The following is a 21,336-nucleotide window of genomic DNA, read 5'->3' on the forward strand; positions in this document are numbered from 1 at the left end:
TTGGGTTCCCAGGGCCAGGAGTTGGGAAGCATTTCCCTCCAACAATGTAAAAATGTCCATGTTCTTGACCGATATGAAAAAATATATATATACACTGCTCAAAAAAATAAAGGGAACACTTAAACAACACAATGTAACTCCAAGTCAATCACACTTCTGTGAAATCAAATTGTCCACTTAGGAAGCAACACTGATTGACAATAAATTTCACATGCTGTTGTGCAAATGGAATAGACAAAAGGTGGAAATTATAGACAATTAGCAAGACACCCCCAATAAAGGAGTGGTTCTGCAGGTGGTGACCACAGACCACTTCTCAGTTCCTATGCTTCCTGGCTGATGTTTTGGTCACTTTTGAATGCTGGCGGTGCTCTCACTCTGTGGTAGCATGAGACGGAGTCTACAACCCACACAAGTGGCTCAGGTAGTGCAGCTCATCCAGGATGGCACATCAATGCGAGCTGTGGCAAGGAAGGTTTGCTGTGTCTGTCAGCTAGTGTCCAGAGCATGGAGGCGCTACCAGGAGACAGGCAGTACATCAGGAGACGTGGAGGAGGCCGTAGGAGGGCAACAACCCAGCAGCAGGACCGCTACCTCCGCCTTTGTGCAAGGAGGAGCACTGCCAGAGCCCTGCAAAATGACTTCCAGCAGGCCACAAATTGTGCATGTGTCAGCATATGGTCTCACAAGGGCTCTGAGGATCTCATCTCGGTACCTAATGGCCAGTCGGCTACCTCTGGCGAGCACATGGAGGGCTGTGCGGCCCACAAAGAAATGCCACACCATGACTGACCCACCGCCAAACCGGTCATGCTGGAGGATGTTGCAGGCAGCAGAACGTTCTCCCACGGCGTCTCCAGACTCTGTCACTGTCTGTCACATCGTGCTTCATCGTGCTCAGTGTGAACCTGCTTTCATCGGTGAAGAGCCAGGGCGCCAGTGGCGAATTTGCCAATCTTGGTGTTCTCTGGCAAATGCCAAAGCGTGCTGCACGGTGTTGGGCTGTAAGACAACCCCCACCTGTGGACGTCGGGCCCTCATACCACCCTCATGAAGTCTGTTTCTGACCGTTTGAGCAGACACATGCACATTTGTGGCCTGCTGGAGGTCATTTTGCAGGGCTCTGGCAGTGCTCCTCCTTGCACAAAGGCGGAGGTAGCGGTCCTGCTGCGGGTTGGTGCCCTCCTACGGCCTCCTCCACGTCTCCTGATGTACTGGCCTGTCTCCTGGTAGCGCCTCCATGCTCTGGACACTACGCTGACAGACACAGCAAACCTTCTTGCCACAGCTCGCATTGATGTGCCATCCTGGATGAGCTGCACTACCTGAGCCACTTGTGTGGGTTGTAGACTCCGTCTCATGCTACACTAGAGTGAAAGCACCGCCAGCATTCAAAAGTGACCAAACATTAGCCAGGAAGCATAGGAACTGAGAAGTGGTCTGTGGTCACCACCTGCAGAACCACTCCTTTATTGGGGGTGTCTTGCTAATTGCCTATAATTTCCACCTTTTGTCTATTCCATTTGCACAACAGCATGTGAAATTTATTGTCAATCAGTGTTGCTTCCTAAGTGGACAGTTTGATTTCACAGAAGTGTGATTGACTTGGAGTTACATTGTGTTGTTTAAGTGTTCCCTTTATTTTTTTGAGCAGTGTATATATGAAGTGATCTGATATTGTATACCATGGAATGTAGGTAAAATATTTGTGAAATATGAAATCTGAATAAAAAACAAAAACTTCTAAATAAATCCTGACAGCCAATAGGCACTAGATGGAGCAAGAGACTAACATTACTAAGTGACCGTAACCGCCGAATCAATACAATAGACCCATTACCTCTCTGTCCTCAGTTCTGCCCCGTCATAGAGCCATTACCTCCTGAGTCCTGTACAGTCTGCAGATAATACTGACCCTGTAACTAGCAGCTCTGCTCACCCAGGCCTCTACACTGCAGCAAAATGCTCCTCTCAAAACAAAATTAGTAAATCGTTCCTCCATTTGACCCAGACTTTATGGTAACAGACCTAGAAAGAGAGTCAAGGTAACGCATAAGCCTAAAAAAAAAAATCAATAAATAGTCCATGAGAGGTGTTGTGCATATAGGTGATGCATGAATGTTTTACAGAGCTATCATTTAAATAACTATTTGAGTATGTGTGTGCATGAGTATGTGTGCGCATGAGCATGTAAAGGTTAGTTTAATGTAATCTGAACTAGCTGGCCCAAAAACAAAACAGCACAAAGTCATTTTAAAACGACTCTCTCTAGTTCTGAACACAACCATCAGAGATAAAAGCTCCTCTACTACATACACCTCTCCATCACCGCAGGACCACATGGGTGAAGCTAGGTGGGTGATTGTGAGTGTCTCCAATCCATGCAGCTTTAGAAAAGTACCCAGTGCCTTCAGTGCTCTCTTTGCCTGTGGGTGTGTTCTGTCAGCTGATGAGACATGATAAAACCGACACTCACACACACACGCTCCACACGTTCCACCATGTAGAAACCAGGTGGAAAATATGATCTCTGACAATGGATCTGTGTAATATGAGGACTTTAACTAGGTCTGACTCACTGTCCATGACCTCAGTGTGTGTTTGAGACTAACCAGGAGGTTCAAATAAAACTAACTGTTTTGAGGTTATTGCAGGACATAGCCTACATTCACCCTGTTGGGCGGCGCACAATTGGTCCAGCATCGTCCGGGTTTGGCCGGTGAAGACAGTCACTGTAAATAAGAATTTGTTCTTAACTGACTTGCCTAGTTAAATAAACGGTTAAATAAAAATGTTTAAAAAATGTGTTTCTGATGCAACAGTAAACAGTTGTGACAGAACAGAGTGATGATGCACGTGATATATTAATCTGTCAACAGGACGACAACATCAAATAGCCATGCCTGAACACCCCCGCCTCACACGTGATCTATTACAGCGCAAGCCTGTGTGTGTGTTAGTATGCATGTCCACAGGAAAAGCTATTCATCAATACTGCATGATACCAACACTGGAGCTCAATGTGTGAGTGTATGTCTGCTTACGCATGTGTATGATGTGGCACAACAGACTGGATACCATGAAAACCTGTCATCATAACAAACTGCTTAAATAATCTGTGATTTTATTCATTTTAAATATGAAAAGCTCATAACCTCGGTACAGTCAGACAACACTTGCTACGGAACAAGCAACGATGAGTTCCCAATTTATGACCTGGCACACGCACCCAAGCACACACCCTGCAGTGCAAAGATCAGAAAGACTGTCATGGCTGCCTGTTATTCAGAAGCAGTCACCAGCCTCTTAAATTTAGATAAACTCAAAGCACCTGCCACACCAAACACCACGCAGACACACGTGCCTGGTTGCAGTGGTGAAAAAAACCTGAGTGAAAGAATTAACAAACAAATGGTCATTAATTATAGGAGGGGAAAAAATTGGGCAAGGAGACCAGATAAGTAGGTAAGGTAAGATGTACCCGGGGCAACACTGCAGTAAATACAACCTGTCAGACATATATTGACAAAACAGCCCTGTCATCAACATCAGAGGTTGTTTAACCCAGCTGATTGACTGAACAGGCTTCTGGTTTAGTTAAGGGTTACATGGCTGACTGAAGCCTCAATCCCCGGGGCCCAGTTTTCAAAAATTATCTATCTAGAATTTGCCTATCGGATAGGATTAAATGCATAGAAAGCTAACTAAAAAGCAGCATTCCCCAAGAGAGGATGGCTTTCACTTCAGCAGTAATACATTCATGAACTTCTTTGAGGAAAAGATCATGATCATTAGAAAGCAAATTACAGACTCATCTTTAAATCTGCGTATTCCTCCAAATCTCAGTTGTCCTGAGTCTGCACAACTCTGCCAGGACCTAGGATCAAGAGAGACACTTAAGTGTTTTAGTACTTTATCTCTTGACACAATGATGAAAATAATCATGGCCTCTAAACCTTCAAGCTGCATACTGGAACCTATTCCTACTAAACTACTGAAAGAGCTGCTTCCTGTGCTTGGCCCTCCTATGTTGAACATAATAAACGTCTCTCTATCCACCGGATGTGTACCAAACTCACTAAAAGTGGCAGTAATAAAGCCTCTCTTGAAAAAGCTAAACCTTGAMCCAGRAAAYATAAAAAACTATCGGCCTATATCGAATCTYCCATTCCTCTCWAAAATGTTWGAAAAAGCTGTTGCGCAGCAACTCACTGCCTTCCTGAAGACAAACAATGTRTAYGAAATGMTTCAGTCTGGTTTTAGACCCCATCATAGCACTGAGACTGCACTTGTGAAGGTGGTAAATTACCTTTTAATGGCATCAGACCGAGGCTCTGCATCTGTCCTCGTGCTCCTAGACCTTAGGGCTGCTTTTGATACCATCAATCACCACATTCTTTTGGAGAGATTGGAAACCCAAATTGGTCTACACGGACAAGTTCTGGCCTGGTTTAGATCTTATCTGTCGGAAAGATATCAGTTTGTCTCTGTGAATGGTTTGCCTTCTGACAAATCAACTGTAAATTTCGGTGTTCCTCAAGATTCCGTTTTAGGCCCACTATTGTTTTCACTATATATTTTACCTCTTGGGGATGTCATTCGAAAACATAATGTTAACTTTCACTGCTATGCGGATGACACACAGCTGTACATTTCAATGAAACACGGTGAAGCCCCAAAATTGCCCTCGCTAGAAGCCTGTGTTTCAGACATAAGGAAGCGGATGGCTGCAAACTTTATACTTTTAAACTCGGACAAAATGGATATGCTTATTCTAGGTCCCAAGAAACAAAGAGATCTTCAGTTGAATCTGACAATTAATCTTGATGGTTGTACAGTTGTCTCAAATAAAACTGAAGGACCTCGGCGTCACTCTGGACCCTGATCTCTCTTTTGACGAACATATCAAGACTGTTTCAAGGACAGCTTTTTTCCATCTACGTAACATTGCAAAAATCTGAAACTTTCTGTCCAAAAATGATGCAGAAAAATGTATCCATGATTGTTACTTCTAGGTTAGACTACTGCAATGCTCTACTTTCCGGCTACCCGGATAAAGCACTAAATAAACTTCAGTTAGTACTAAATACGGCTGCTAGAAACCTGACTAGAACTCAAAAATGTGATCATATTACTCCAGTGCTAGCCTCCCTACACTGGCTTCCTGTTAAGGCAAGGGCTGATTTCAAGGTTTTACTGCTAACCTACAAAGCATTACATGGGCTTGCTCCTACCCATCTTTCCGATTTGGTCCTGCCGTACATACCTACACGTACGCTACGGTCACAAGACGTAGGCCTCCTAATTGTCCCTAGAATTTCTAAGCAAACAGCTGGAGGCAGGGCTTTCTCCTATAGAGCTCCATTTTTATGGAATGGTCTGCCTACCCATGTGAGAGACGCAGACTCGGTCTCAACCTTTAAGTCTTTACTGAAGACTCATCTCTTCAGTAGGTCATATGATTGAGTGTAGTCTGGCCCAGGAGTGTGAAGGTGAACGGAAAGGCTCTGGAGCATCGAACCGCCCTTGCTGTCTCTGCCTGGCCGGTTCCCCTCTCTCCACTGGGATTCTCTGCCTTTAACCCTATTACAGGGGCTGAGTCACTGGCTTACTGGTGCTCTTCCATGCCGTCCCTAGGAGGGGTGCGTCACTTGAGTGGGTTGAGTCGCTGACGTGATCTTCCTGTTTGGGTTGGCGCCCCCCCCCCCCTTGGGTTGTGCCGTGGCGGAGATCTTTGTGGGCTATACTCGGCCTTGTCTCAGGATGGTAAGTTAGTGGTTGAAGATATCCCTCTAGTGGTGTGGGGGCTATGCTTTGGCAAAGTGGGTGGGGTTATATCCTGCCTGTTTGGCCCTGTCCGGGGGTATCATCGGATGGGGCCACAGCCTCAGGACTACCTGGCATGATGACTCCTTGCTGTCCCCAGTCCACCTGGCCGTGCTGCTGCTCCAGTTTCAACTGTTCTGCCTGCGGCTACGGACCCCTGACCTGTTCACCGGACGTGCTACCTGTCCCAGACCTGATGTTTTTAATTCTCTAGAGACAGCAGGAGCGGTAGAGATACTCTCAATGATCGGCTACGTAAAGCGAACTGACATTTACTCCTGAGGTTCTGACCTGTTGCATCCTCGACAACTACTGTGATTATTATTATTTGACCATGCTGGTCATTTATGAACATTTGAACATCTTGGCCATGTTCTGTTATAATCTCCACCCGGCACAGCCAGAAGAGGACTGGCCACCCCTCATAGCCTGGTTCCTCTAGGTTTCTTCCTAGGTTTTGGCCTTTCTAGGGCGTTTTTCCTAGCCACCGTGCTTCTACACCTGCATTGCTTGCTGTTTGGGGTTTTAGGCTGGGTTTCTGTACAGCACTTTGAGATATCAGCTGATGTACGAAGGGCTATATAAATAAATTTGATTTGAAATTTGATTTGATAGAAATAGAATGAATGGAAAGGGACGAATCATTGACCAGCCAGAGGTGTGGTGAGGGGGTGAGGACATCACAGGGAGCCAGGCAGCCACACAAGCTCTGGCACTGACGCTTAAGAAATGACTCAGTGCTAAGCTAAGTGCTAAAACAAGAGCTACTCAGTGCTGAAGGGTAGCACAGGGGATGAGCATGCTACAGAGGGGCTATTTCTATTGGTAATATAAAAGGCTACACTAAAGGCTGAGAGAGAAGGCTCATGCTGTATGCTAATGCTAACATGCTAGCCACAGAGTCACAAAACCCATGGGCTCTCATTCAGCTCTGTCACCAAAGAAAAGGGGATTAGTTCACAAAGTGAGGGGGAACAGCCATCAAATCCATAGAGACAGGATTATACACCACATATGACCTGTCCAATGATATGGATACATTTAAATAGATTGTTTTAGAGCCCAAGGCTGTCATTTAACCTGCACCAGGCTCCAACAGTATCTAATGGAAGTTAAAACCCAAACATGTGTCTCAGTCCTTCAAGAATGTGAGACTACGTACTACTGCGCAGGAAGGTGGAGATTTGAGGAAGCTCATTTAGGAGTGAGAATATGGGAGTTTGAGTTCAGAAGAACTTACTTTTTAACTTATGGCTGCAGGGGCAGTATTGAGTAGCTTGGATGAAAGGTGCCCATAGTAAACTGCCTGCTCCTCAGTCCCAGTTGCTAATATATGCATATTATTATTCGTATTAGATAGAAAACTCTGAAGTTTCTAAAACTGTTTGAATTATGTCTGTGAGTATAACAACTCATATGGCAGGGAAAAACCTGAGAAGTTCCACTTCCTGTTTGAATTTTTTCTGAGGTGGCAGATTTTCAACCAAGCTCTCATTGAAATTACAGCGAGATATTGATGAGTTTTCACTTCCTACGGCTTCCACTAGATGTCAACAGTCAATAGAACTTTGTCTGATGACTAATGTGAAGGCGGGCCAAAGGAGACAGGAATTAGTCAGATCTGCCACGAGCTGACCATGCTTTCAACATGAGGACCTCCGTTCCACCGCTCTTCTGAAGTCAATGTAATTCTCCGGTTGGAACGTTATTCAAGATGTTTGTTAACAACATTCTAAAGATTGATTCAGTACATCGTTTGACATGTTTCTACTGACTGTTACGGAACTTTTGGACATTTCGTCACGTTATAGTGGATGCACTTTGTGACTTTGGAATTGTTTACCGCTAACGCGCTAACCAAAGTAGCTAATTGGACATAAATAACGGACATTATCGAACAAATCAAGTATTTATTGTGGACCTGGGATTCCTAGGACTGCATTCTGATGAAGTTCATCAAAGGTAAGGAAACCTTTATCATGTATTTTCTGGTTTCTGTTGACCCCAACATGGCGTTCTGAGCTCCGTCTCAGATTATTGCATGATTTGCTTTTTCCGTAAAGTTTTTTTTAAATCTGACACAGCGGTTGCATTAAGGAGAGTTATATCTATAATTCCATGTGTATAACTTGTATTATCATCTACATTTATGATGAGTATTTCTGTTGAAATTATGTGGCTATGCAAAATTACTTGATGTTTTTGTAACTAGTGAATGTAACGCGCCAATGTAAACTCTGATTTTTTTATATAAATATGAACTTTATAAAACAAAACATGCATGTATTGTGTAACATGAGGTCCTATGAGTGTCATCTGATGAAGATAATCAAAGGTTAGTGATTCATTTTATCTCTATTTGTGCTTTTTCTGACTGCTATCTTTCGCTGGAAAAATGGCTGTGCTTATTGTGGTTTGGTGGTGACCTAACATAATCGTTTGTAGTGCTTTTGCTGGGTGAATGCACCAACTTGTAAGTCGGGATGCAGCCATAAGAAGTTAATCTAAACCTAAAATCCAAGAATTAAGAGACTGAAGTGAGAGAGCAAGTGACAAAGAGTGAGAGAAAGGAGGGGGATAAATTATTTTGTGCCAAGCTATTGTCTCCCCCAGTGACCTCATTTCCCACGGGCCGGACAGACAAGGTTAGACTGGGGCTGTTCAGCCGGTGACACAAGGAAGGGAAATGTAATTGTGCCTGCTCACTAGAGCAGCAGAGACACATGGGCCTTCACTCAAGGCAGCAGCATGCTCACAGAGACGGAGCGTTAGAGAGAGGGGGGTGGGGTAGGTTGAGGCAGACGGTGTGTGATGTGCAAAGTAATCCATTGCAAGTGTGTGTTCTTATGTGCACGAGTACATTCCTGGGTCCAGGACCAGACAGCGTATTGGTCACAGGAATTCCAGGTATGATTCAGCACATCAGTGTTCAGAGAGCTAACAGACTAGTAGACGACCTCTATCAACACCATTCAATACTAATACAGGGAGAGACGGGACTAGACAGACAGAGGGGTGAGAGATGGTTAGACAAAGAGGGACAGAGTGTGTGACTTACCTCTACGTTTCATTCCCAATGACTGAAGTTTAAATTAAACGCTGCACAAATTAGAAGTTACAATACAATGTCATACCCCTTCAAAGAGGTAAAAGGCCTAAAAGGAGGATCTGTGTCTGTTGAAAAGCTTTAGCCTAAAATGGCATCCCACATCTGCTTGATATAAAGGTGGTTCCTCCTACTCCTATCTATTGGTGAAGGAGGGTGTTATGCTATCTAAAGCTCTAAAGCCTCAGATGAAAGGTAGACTACAAACAGTTCATTATAACCTATTAGCAATAACTAGGCCTAGACACGCGCACATGCACCAATCGATCCCCTTTACGGCTTGAATAACAACATATATCATCAAAACAGAGAGAAATAAAGTCAGAAAGAAAAGGCACATCTGCACCTGGATCAAAGAGGCCACTCACTAATTGGCCACTCACACAAGTCGCTGCAGAGTGTTCTCTGGGCTATGTAGTATGGAAGCAGAGAAGGAGAGAGATAGATACACACGTGCAGCAGCAGATTGCCAAAGAATAAAATAGCACATTAGCCTAGCGTATTTACTTGACACAAACTCACCATAAAATCAAAGCACACGCATAATTGACACTGCCAGACTGCACACGAGACCCGAACACAGTTTAGAGTTCTCATCAGAACTGAAAATGTGCTCCCGGTTCGACACGATCCCGGCAAGCTGAGGCCTGGTCCGACATCACAGAAATGAGCCTGAACCCGATAAAATTAAATGATTAAGAAAACAGTAGGCTATATTGATTTCAACTGGTGTTGAGAACAACGTGGCAGAGGCAGGCAGCAACAAAGTGCGGAGATGAGGAAACCATTGGGCCTAGAAAAAGCACAGAGGAAAACTCACCTTAGTTATGATCAACTGAATTATGAAAACATTGGAATAGCAGGCTAATGCAATTGAAGGCATGTATCAAATTCTTGCTTATACAGAAACTCTTAGTCATATACAACCGTTATACTTATTTAAAACAATAGTCGTGTGTGGTCACCTAGATTATCATTTCAGCACTGTTTTGATTGGGACAGCCCCAATCACGCTGCTTCTAGACAAGCGTGGGGGACTCATCTACATAAATGAATCAATGTCAGATCTTTGTTTTCACTGAATCTTCGTTTGGATATTTGGTAACACTTAAGGCTGCTGAAATGTTAGCTAAATTGAGGTGAGTGCTAATGATTATCTTTATTCTAGTTTGCTCATATATTAGCTGATTAGAACATTTTGCTAGCATGTTATAAAAGTGGATTTTGCTCTTCACTCACGCAGTAGCCTGTCCTACTCCCAACCAAAACCTGTGACTTGTCTGAATCAATCAATGTGATAATGTTTCACTGAATCTCTGTCTGTATATTTGGTTAATTGATCTCTGGCTGGACAAGTGGAAGTGGTAGCTCATTTATTAGTTCGCTCAATCACTGATCATCCAACAATGTAGTCCCTGTTAAGATATCTTGATATTTAAACAATTTCTCTTCATCTCCCCGTTATTTATGAGCTGATCTGCTATCTTATCTGTATAATCAACTTGATTTAGTCAAATATGAGATATTCTGTCATTCGTTGGTTATCTAGAAAGCTTAGCAACTTTGGTCATTTTACTTTTGTTTGACTGCCGTTACAAAGTTAATATGATTCGACAACGCTATAGCCTACTCGGGGTGTGTCTTGTGCGTCCTGAGCGCACCATTTCGAGAGAGCATTTCAGCAGTAGGCCTAGGCTGAATTGAGGAACATAACGCTCTGAATTTAAGAACGGCCTGTTACGCAATTCACAATGTTATGGCCGATCAAAGTTACTCTAACATGACTAAATATCAGTTTCACTTGCTGTGTAATCTTTACATAGGGCCGCAGACAAGACAGCAATGTAACGCAGGGACTATCTTATTTTGGGAGAATCCCAAGTGACCATACCTTGGTTTTAAAAGCTTTACATTTCAAAAATCGGAAGTGAGTTTCCCCAGAACTCTGAACAAATATGAATTATTCCCGGTATTGAACCTTGGTAGATTTGGGGGAAAATATTACTCCCTACATAAAAATAAAAATAAGTTTTACCTTTATTTAACTAGACAAGTCAATTAAGAACAAAATCGTATTTACAATGACAGCCTACTGGGGTGTTAACTGCCTTGTTTAGGGGGAGAACAACAGATTTTTACCTTGTCAGCTTGGGGATTCGATCCAGCAACCTTTCGGTTACTGGCCCAACGCTCTAACCACTAGGCTACCTGCCACCCCAATGAGTTGGGCTAGCCAACTTGTCTAAATATTCTAAAATAAAATAAAAACATTTTAGAAGGACAAGTTTGAAAAGGGCGTGATCTCATTGACTCAACCAAAAACACATATCTAACTTAAGCTTTCTTAAATGATTCAGAAAACCAATCGTTTTTTCTGGTATTTATTAAAGGTTAGCTGGCTTACTCGTTGATCCTGCTTTGTAGTATACCCCTCTGGAGCACAGACAGTGGAGTATTGCAACAGTACTTAGTTAATTTAGGCCTACAATGACTGCTAAATGGAAATAATACAGTCCAAGTTTGTTGTCTGGGTTCCAACACTGGTAGTATAATAACAGAGAGAGCAACACATACGCTACATGAAGATACATATTCCAGAATTAATGGATCCCAACTAATACCATAAACATACCATCATTGTGTCGCTTTCCACCGTTGCTATTTATGACTAATCGCAATGTGTATACTGCTATGGTAGTCTAATAAGGAGGCCTATAATCAATGCTTGCAGACCATGACAAGTATTTTAGTATCCAATAAACCAGAGGGGAATAATTAGTATAAAGCCAGGGATCTAAACACAAGAGGTAGCTAACCACATACGTCAGCTGAATAAACTCAATACTGCTGTCAACACAGACAGCTGGGGTTGTGTAAGGACAGGACAAGACAGGCAGGGCAGGTGACAGTGAGACTGACTCTGCTGATGCCGTTTTGGCTTCCAGATCATGTTTCAGTCCTGCTAAAGCAGTCATTTATCTTAGAGCTCCAGGAACAGACACACACTAGTGTTTTAACGATACAAGAATTTTAACTTCGATACAGATACCAAGTTTAGTATCACAATACTCAATACCATAACACAAAAACAAAAAAATATATACATATATATTAGCCAGTCACAGAATGGCACTTGATCCAGACAGAAACTCAGCTACTGTTGTGTTCAATCTTTGGGCATCTTTTGAGTTCAATATCATTACGTTTAAACCTTTTTATGTCCTTTTTTGTTGTTGCCAAAAACAAAACAAGATGTCCTGCTCTTTCTTACATCTCTCAGATAAAGGACAGACACTTCAGAACAAACTTCCTTGGTGGGGGGGGGGGGGTCTGTTGATCCATGTAGTGAATCTGTTATTCAATAGCAGTAGACAGGGCTTAGACTGATTGGTTTTTAAGAAATTAATGACGTCATTCGAGGTTGAATGTGGCTATGGAATCTGAATTTTTGGCTTTGGAATCTAGTTGAAACCAGACGGGAGGCAAAGGCAGTCAGTGAATGATTTTTGGTGGTGAGGAAGACGAAGTGAATTAAAGTTTTTGGTGACAGTCAGCTTTGAAATTAGCACATTTTGCATTATGGTTTGCATATTATCGCAAACAGAGTACTACAAGGTAGTGAATTCAGCTGTAAGCTAAGACTACAATTAAAGCTGGAAGCTACTGGTATCGTCTTGCATTGTAAAACTGTTGTACTACTGATTGTCTAAATTATTTTTGTACTAATCTAAAATTTGACACAGCTGATTAAAGCCCACTCGTCCAAACTTAAAAGGACCCTACGAAATCGACTTTGATTGACCACATATTTACAAATACTCCAGAGAAATATGCTGGGAGTGGGGTATTTGCTTAAGATATTAGTGACCACTGTCCCATTGCATGTGCCAGGGATATACGGATGCCTCGATTCAATCCTCGTTTTATCAAAAAGATACATTTTAAACATTTCAATGAACAGGCCTTTTGTGACCTATATGTCACTTTGATTGTGTTGCATCTATACCTGACCCAAAGTTGGCTCTGAACCACTTCTAAAATGTTTAATTGTATTGTAGATAAACATGCTCCCTTTAAAAAAGGTTCAGTCCAGAGCGATCTGAAGTCATTCACAACAGAGATGCTGCCTGGGCCAAAGGTGGATTCACAGACTCGGCCCAGACTGGCAGTCTTTTAGGCAGTTGAGAAATCTGTGTGCAAAACTAGTTAAAAGCTAAATCAGACTATTACAGTTGAAGTCGAAAGTTTACATACACTTAGTTTAAATGTATTTGGCTAAAGTGTTTCACAATTCCTGACATTTAATCCTAGTAAAAAAGTCCCTGTCTTAGGTCAGTCAGGATCACCACTTTATTTTAAGAATGTGAAATGTCAGAATATTAGTAGAGAAAAAGATTTATTTCAGATTTTATTTCTTTCATCACATTTCCAGTGGGTCAGAAGTTTACATACACTCTTATTAGTATTTGGTAGCATTGCTTTTAAATTGTTTAACTTGGGAAAAACGTTTCAGGTAGCCTTCCACAATAAGATGGGTGAATTTTGGCCCATTCCTCCTGACAGAGCTGGTGTAACTGAGTCAGGTTTGTAGGCCTCCTTGCTCACACACTTTTTCAGTTCTGCCCACAATCCTTTCTATAGAATTGAGGTCAGGGCTTTGTGATGGCCACTCCAATACCTTGACTTGGTTGTCCTTAAGCCATTTTTCAACAACTTTGGAAGTATGCTTGGGGGTCATTGTCCATTTGGAAGACCCATTTGCGTCCAAGCTTTAACTTCCTGACTAATGTCTTGAGATGTTGCTTCAATATATCCACCTAATTTTCCTTTCCTCATGATGCCATCTATTTTGTGAAGTGCACCAGTCCCTCCTGCAGCAAAGCACCCCCACAACATGATGCTGCCACCCACATGCTTTATGGTTGGGATGGTGTTCTTCGGCTTGCAAGCATCCCCCTTTTTCCTCCAAACATAACGGTTCTTTTTCTTGTTTCATCAGACCAGAGGACATTTCTCCAAAAAGTACAATCTTTGTCCCCATGTGCAGTTGCAAACCGTAGTCTGGCTTTTTTATGGCGGTTTTGGAGCTGTGGCTTCTTCCTTGCTGAGCGGCCTTTCAGGTTATCGATATAGGACTCGTTTTACTGTGGATATAGATACTTTTGTACCCGTTTCATCCAGCATCTTCACAAGGTCCTTTGCTGTTGTTCTGGGATTGATTTGCACCCTTCGCACCAAAGCACGTTCATCTCTAGGAGACAGAACACATCTCCTTCCTGAGCGGTATGACGGCTGCTTGGTCCCATGTGGTTTATACTTGCGTTCATCTGTACAAACAATAGTACATGGTACCTTCAGGCGTTTGGAAATTGCCCCCAAGGATGAACCAGACTTGTGGAGGTCTACCATTTGATTTCTGAGGTCTTGGCTGATTTATTATGGTTTTCCCATGATGTCAAGCAAAGAGGCACTGAGTTTGAAGGTAGGCCTTGAAATACATCCACAGGTATACCTCCAATTGACTCAAATGATGTCAATTAGCCTATCTGAAGCTTGTAAAGCCATGACAACATTTTCTGGAATTTTCCAAGCTGTTTAAAAAGGCACAGTCAACTTAGTGTATGTAAACTTCTGACCCACTGGAATTGTGATAGATTATTTCACTTATAATTCACTCTGTCTAAGCAATTGTTGGAAAAATGACGTGTGTCATGCAGAAAGTAGATGTCCTTAACGACTTGCCAAAACTATAGTTTGTTAACAAGAAATGTGTGGAGTGGTTGAAAAAGGAGTTAACTTCACTAGGGTAGGGGGCAGCATTCGGAATTTTGGATGAAAAGCCCAGAAGCCCAGAAGATAGGATATGAATATAATTGGTATATTTGGATAGAAAACACTCTAAAGTTTGCAAAACTGTTAAAATGGTGTATGTGAGTATAACAGAACTGATTTGGCAGGAGAAAACCTGAGAAAAATCCATCTATGTAGTAGGATTTTTTTGTTGTTGTAGTTTTCTATTCAATGCCATTACAGTATCCATTAACTTAGGACTCAAATTACAGTTCCTATGCCTTCCACTAGATGTCAACAGTCTTTAGAAATTGTTTCAGGCTTGTATTCTGAAAAATGAGGGAGTAAGAGCAGTCTGAATGAGTGGACCCTGTAGTGTCACAGAGCTTTCTCATGTACACGACAGAGAGAGTGCCTTTCTTGTTTACCTTTTATATTGACGTTATTGTCCGGTTGAAATATTATCGATTATTTAGGCTAAAAACAACCTGAGGATTGAATATAAACATCGTTTGACATGTTTCTATGAACTTTACGGATACAATTTGGATTTTTTGTCTGCCTGTTGTGACTGCGTTTGAGCCTGTGGATTACTGAAGAAAACGCGAACAAAACAGAGGTTTTTGGATATAAAGAGAGACTTTAACGAACAAAACAAACATTTATTGAGTAAATGAATGTCTTCTGAGTGCAACCATATGAAGATCATCAAAGGTAAGTGATTAATTTTCTCTCTATTTCTGACTTGTGCAACTCTTCTACTTGGCTGGTTACGGTTTGTATGATTTGTCTGCTGGGCGATATTCTCAAATAATCGTAAGGTATGCTTTCGCCGTAAAGCCTTTTTGAAATCTGACACCGTGGTTGGATTCACAAGAAGTTCATCTTTAAACCCATGTAAAATACTTATATGTTTTCATAATTTTTTATAATGAGTATTTCAATTTGGCTTCAACTGTGCATACATACACACATACTTCATGCTACAGTAGAAACAACACTATATACAGAAAATAAGGCACTTACTTTGATAGGAACGCACACAAGTCCAAAGTTATTATTTGTAAGGAAAACAACAATGGAGCCAATGCGAGCACCAACCAAAAAATGTGCCAGTTCATGCAAGAATGAGCAAATGTCTGCATACTTGATGTGCGGAAGAAATGGGGAAGGGCTCTCCTCGAAGAGTGAAGTTTGTCCGGCTCAGTAAAGCCTCAAACATAAATTGTCCGCAACACTGAAATGGGCTACTTCTATGTGAATGAATGAGGAGGCGGAACAACCATCAATTCAAACTGTTAGAAAATACAACTTGTTCGAAAATAACTTGAAATTGACAAGTTGAAACATAGCCTATACATAATTAGCAGGCAGCGTGTGTTAAATGCGTAACAATCAAATTTTGGAACAGATAGTCCATTCTGACATCACGTGCATTAAACAACTCACGCTGGTACGACCGTTAGAGATATATTCAGAACTCACGTATGAAAAGGTTAAACTACTTTCATATTTACTTTGAATGTGTGTCTTTTGAAGTACAGGCTACATTTGGCCTTTATATTTGCCAAATTGAATGTTCTTTTTAATATAAAGTAGAATACAAAGTCTCAAAATAAGGATTTTCAGTCAACCAGATTTCATAGCTTTTGGCAATGGCTCACATAACTTTTTTTGGCACTCACATATGTCCCCCTGTTTTTCTGACCAAGTCGAAAGGTTAATGAAACAATATCAAATACATTTTAGTCCATTGAGTGTTAGTACGAAATTATGCAATCTAGTAAAGATCAAACTCTGATCTTACTCTGTGTGATTGTGATTCATTTCTGGTATTACTCACGTTCTTACATTAACTGCAATCACACGTTGTTCTGCTAACTGGAGCATTGCATGTGATCACATGGCATAATAAAAGTCTTAAATCCATAAACATAATTAAGGTCTTAATCCATAAGAAACTTTCACCGGTCATGCTAAGTTTGTTTTAGGACTGACCCTAATTAATCGACTTGTCGGCTGACCAATAATAAATATATTTTTTTTTTCTTTTTAAAATCGAGCAGTGGCAAATATATTAGGGCTGTCGCCGACTAAAGAAAATCTTTGTCGACAGAGTATTCTTTTGACCAATAGAATGGTCAAGTTTTATAAGGTGTACAAACTTTTGACTGGTTTTATATATAGACACATCCTGTTTTTTAATCAAATCAACTATACGCAGTGACGAAAATAATTAGATAATGTTTGATGAAATAATACATGCAGTGATGAAAAGAATGAGATAATGCTTGATGAAATAAGACATACAAATGACTAGAGGGGGTCCGACCGCAATTGATTAGATTGAGCCGGGCTCAGACTTGCTGCACTGTGTTAAAATAAATGACAGCGAGTGACTATGTGACTAGCACCCGTTGTCTCACTCACTCCTCCCTGCTGCAGCTACCACCGCAGAACATCAGTGTTTATCATGCTGTCCGCGTTACTGAAGCTGCAACATAATTACAGCCATTTCTGACTGAAAAGTTCTGTTACCGAAAATCCTCATTTGTTTACGAAAAACATTCCCTATTCCCTCAACCCTTGCTCTCTTTACGTGACATGTATGCATCGCATGCACGAAACAATAGGGCCTGACCTATAGCCCATATCATAATCTAATCAATAAATTGGTTAAAACAAACTCCGAACACAGTAACATGCTGACCAAACCGGACGCGCGCATGTTGATTTTGTACCCCCACACCAGACACGATCAGGCCACGCAGGATGAAATATCAAAAACTCTGAACCAATTATATTATTTTGGGGACAGGTCGAAAAGCATTAAACATTTATGGCAATTTAGCTAGCTAGCTTATTTGTCCTGGGATATAAACACTGGGTTGTTATTTTACCTGAAATGCACAATGTCCTCTACTCCGACAATTTATTATTTTTAATTTAACTAGGCAAGTAAATTAAGAACAAATTCAAATTTACAATGACGGCTTACCCCGGCCAAACCCGGACGACGCTGGACCAATCGTGCGCCGCCCTATGGGACTCCCAATCACGGCCAGATGTGATGTAGCCTATATTCGAACCAGGGACTGCAGTGATGCACTGCGAGGCAGTGCCTTAGACAGCTGCACCACTCGGGAGCCCAATTAATCCACAGATTAAACGGTAAACCGAATTCCTTTCTCGTTATCTCTCTTCCTCAGGCTTCTTTTTTTACTTCTATGAACTTTACATGGCAGTTGGCAACTGACTTTACGGTGGATTACTACAACCGACTGGAGTGTGGACGTCAGTTCATCTTTCAATCACCCACATGGGTATATTCTCCGAAACACCAATGAGGAGCTGGCCTGTGGGTATATGACCTTAAAAACCAATGAGGTATTGGGAGAAGCCGGACTTGCAGCGCATTGAGCGTCACAAATAGAACACATTTCTATTTTAGCAGACGCTCGCTAAGGTGTGCGAGCAGTGTGGGTGCAATGATTGAATAACATGTGTACATTTATTTTGCAACGCTCGCACACGCAACGCAAGTGGTGTGGTCAGCATGTAAAAGTATTCAGACCACTTGACTTTTTCCACATTTAGTTTCCGTTACAGCCTTATTCTAAAATTGATTAAATTGTGTTTTTTCCTCAATCTACACACAATACCCCGTTCTACAAATATACACATTAACATGTATGCTTGATGTGTCAATTATGTAAGACATTTTGTTTCTCATTTTGTGTGCAAATGTCACATCTATTACACTGGAACAGCCCAGAGGTCATCTTCAGGTAACATTTTGTTCTTATGCCTTGATTGGTTTTCACCAGCACCGTTGTCCTCGGTGTAGGTAGGCTATGTGACATGTCCTTTACAAAACACTAACTGTCACCTGTATCAGTTAGGTGAACTAGAAGAAACACCACAACAGTCCAAACTAACATTACAATTCGCTGTGAGAGGTTTTTATCATTGTGTCCAACATCAGAGTTAGGGCTGTGAAAATAAAAAACAAGGAGAATTATTGGCAAGGGACGAGAGCAGTGGGTACTTGCAGGGGTTGCAACCAAAGATGCTAACGTGATGAAACCTTAGGCCTGTGTGTTTTGGGGATCCAACTAAACAGAAAAGTATGTCAGCAATATGACTCAATATACTTTGCATTTCAGGGCTAAAAAAGATCTGACCACTGTCAGCATTACAACGACGAAAGGGAAAACGATGGAAGGCATGATGTCAATTATCCTAGTACAATAGAGACCCAAATTTAGAAGGCAGAAAGCAGTCATTAGTTATCCATCTCCAAACACTAACGCCTAGATCACACTGACAGCGTCATTGGGTAAAATGGAAACAACATTCACCTTTTGCTACCATTTCTGTCAAGCTGTCTACGCATACAGTTTGATGCACACGTTCAATAAAACCAACATATGCACCACACAGAACGCACTGCAACTCCCTCTGCAACGCAATGCTGCAAGGCAAACGCAGCGTTCCATTGGAAACAAATGTACTTCTGGTATACCAAAACGCAATGACCGAGGCGTAACACCCTGATTGAGTGCGCAGCCTAGCAGTGTGTGTAATGAGGGGTTAACACGGAGTAAGCATTCATTAATTGCTGCTGCCTGCGCTGATGAACTCTCTGACAGTGGAGCTGCCTGGGCAGTATAGGCGTGTCACTGACACAGCCACTCAACATCATCTTACTGACATCTGCTACAGCACGCTCTGTCAGGTACTGAAAAAACTAGGTCTATACTAGAGGTCGACCGATTATGATTTTTCAACGCCAATACCGATTATTGGAGGACCAAAAAAAAGCCGATACCGAGTAACCGGACGATTTTTAAAAATGTATTTGTAATAATGACAATTACAACAATACTGAATGAACACTTATTTTAACTTAATATAATACATCAATAAAATCAATTTAGCCTCAAATAAATAATGAAACATGTTCAATTTGGTTTAAATAATGCAAAAACACAGTGTTGGAGAAGAAAGTAAAAGTGGAATATGTGCCATGTAAAAAAGCTAACGTTTAAGTTCCTTGCTCAGAACATGAGAACATATGAAAGCTGGTGGTTCCTTTTAACATGAGTCTTCAATATTCCCAGGTAAGAAGTTTTAGGTTGTAGTTATTATAGGAATTAAAGGACTATTTCTCTCTATACGATTTGTATTTCATATACCTTTGACTATTGGATGTTCTTATAGGCACTTTAGTATTGCCAGTGTAACAGTATAGCTTCCATCCCTCTCCACGCCGCTACCTGGGCTCGAACCAGGAACACATCGACAACAGCCACCCTCGAAGCAGCGTTACCCATCGCTCCACAAAATAGTGATTTTTTTGTGAATGCGCTTGTTAAATCACCTGTTTGGCAAAGTAGGCTATGATTCAATGATAAATTAACAGGCACCGCATCGATTGTATGCAACGCAGGACAAGCTAGATAAACTAGTAATATCATCAACCATGTGTAGTTAACTAGTGATTATGTTAAGATTGAATGTTTTTTATAAGATACGTTTAATGCTAGCTAGCACCTTACCGTGGCTCCTTGCTGCACTCGCATAACAGGTAGTCAGCCTGCCAGGTAGTCAGCCTGCCAGGTAGTCAGCCTGCCACGCAGTCTCCTCGTGGAGTGCAATGTAATCGGCCATGATCGGTGTCCAAAAATGCCGATTACCGATTGTTATGAAAACTTGAAATCGGCCCTAATTAAAATCGGCCATTCCGATTACTCGGTCGACCTCTATTGTACATGTACCTATGTGTCTGTGTTAGTGGTGTGAACGTTTAAAACAAAATTGGGATCCTTAACTTCTCTAGGGTATGTGGGACGGTAGCGTTCCACCTCGTCAACAGCCAGTGAAACTGCAGGGCGCCAAATTCAAAACAGAAATCCCATAATTTAAATTCCTCAAACATACAAGTATTTTACACCATTTTAAAGATGCACTTGTTGTAAATCCAGCCAAAGTGTCCGATTTCAATAAGGTTTTACGACGAAAGCACACCAAACGATTATGTTAGGTTAGAGCCAAGTCACAGAAAAACAGCCATTTTTCCAGCCAAAGAGAGGAGTAACAAAAAGCACAAATAGAGATAAAATGAATCACTAACCTTTGATGATCTTCATCAGATGACACTCATAGGACTTCATGTTACACAATACATGTATGTTTTGTTCGGTAAAGTGAATATTTATATCCAAAAATCTGAGTTTAGGCGGGACGCTACTGTCTCACTTGGCAAAAAGCCGGAGAAAATGCAGAGCGCCAAATTCAAATTAATTACTATGAAAATTACTATAAAAATCTAACTCATTAAATCACACATAAACGATACCAAATTAAAGCTACACTGGTTGTGAATCCAGCCAACATGTCAGAATTCAAATAGGCTTTTCGGCGAAAGCAAACGATGCTATTATCTGAGGATAGCACMATAGTAAACAAAGASAGAGAAGCATATTTCAAMCCTGCAGGCGCGACACAAAACGCAGAAATAAAAATATAATTCATGCCTTACCTTTGACGAGCTTCTGTTGATGGCACTCCAATATGTCCCATAAACATCACAAATGGTCCTTTTGTTCGAT

The 21,336-nt window shown here is 41.5% G+C and overlaps 1 protein-coding gene across 3 annotated transcripts in view; it reads right to left on the reverse strand.

The window, feature by feature from the left end:
• Positions 1–21,336, reverse strand: part of LOC111978154 (TSC22 domain family protein 1) — a 67,787-nt gene that overhangs the window by 41,118 nt on the left and 5,333 nt on the right. The window contains exon 2 of one of the 3 annotated variants that reach the window (XM_070448405.1): positions 1,457–3,877. The exons of the other annotated variants lie outside the window; for them this stretch is intronic. Within the exon in view, the coding sequence (XP_070304506.1) occupies positions 3,739–3,877 (139 nt within the window). The 3' untranslated portion in view covers positions 1,457–3,738. Of the gene's footprint in view, positions 1–1,456; positions 3,878–21,336 lie in introns of those variants that run through there. 3 annotated transcript variants of the gene reach the window in all.

This window comes from Salvelinus sp. IW2-2015, linkage group LG2 (genome assembly GCF_002910315.2).
Source record: "Salvelinus sp. IW2-2015 linkage group LG2, ASM291031v2, whole genome shotgun sequence".
Taxonomy (NCBI): Eukaryota; Metazoa; Chordata; class Actinopteri; order Salmoniformes; family Salmonidae; genus Salvelinus; species Salvelinus sp. IW2-2015.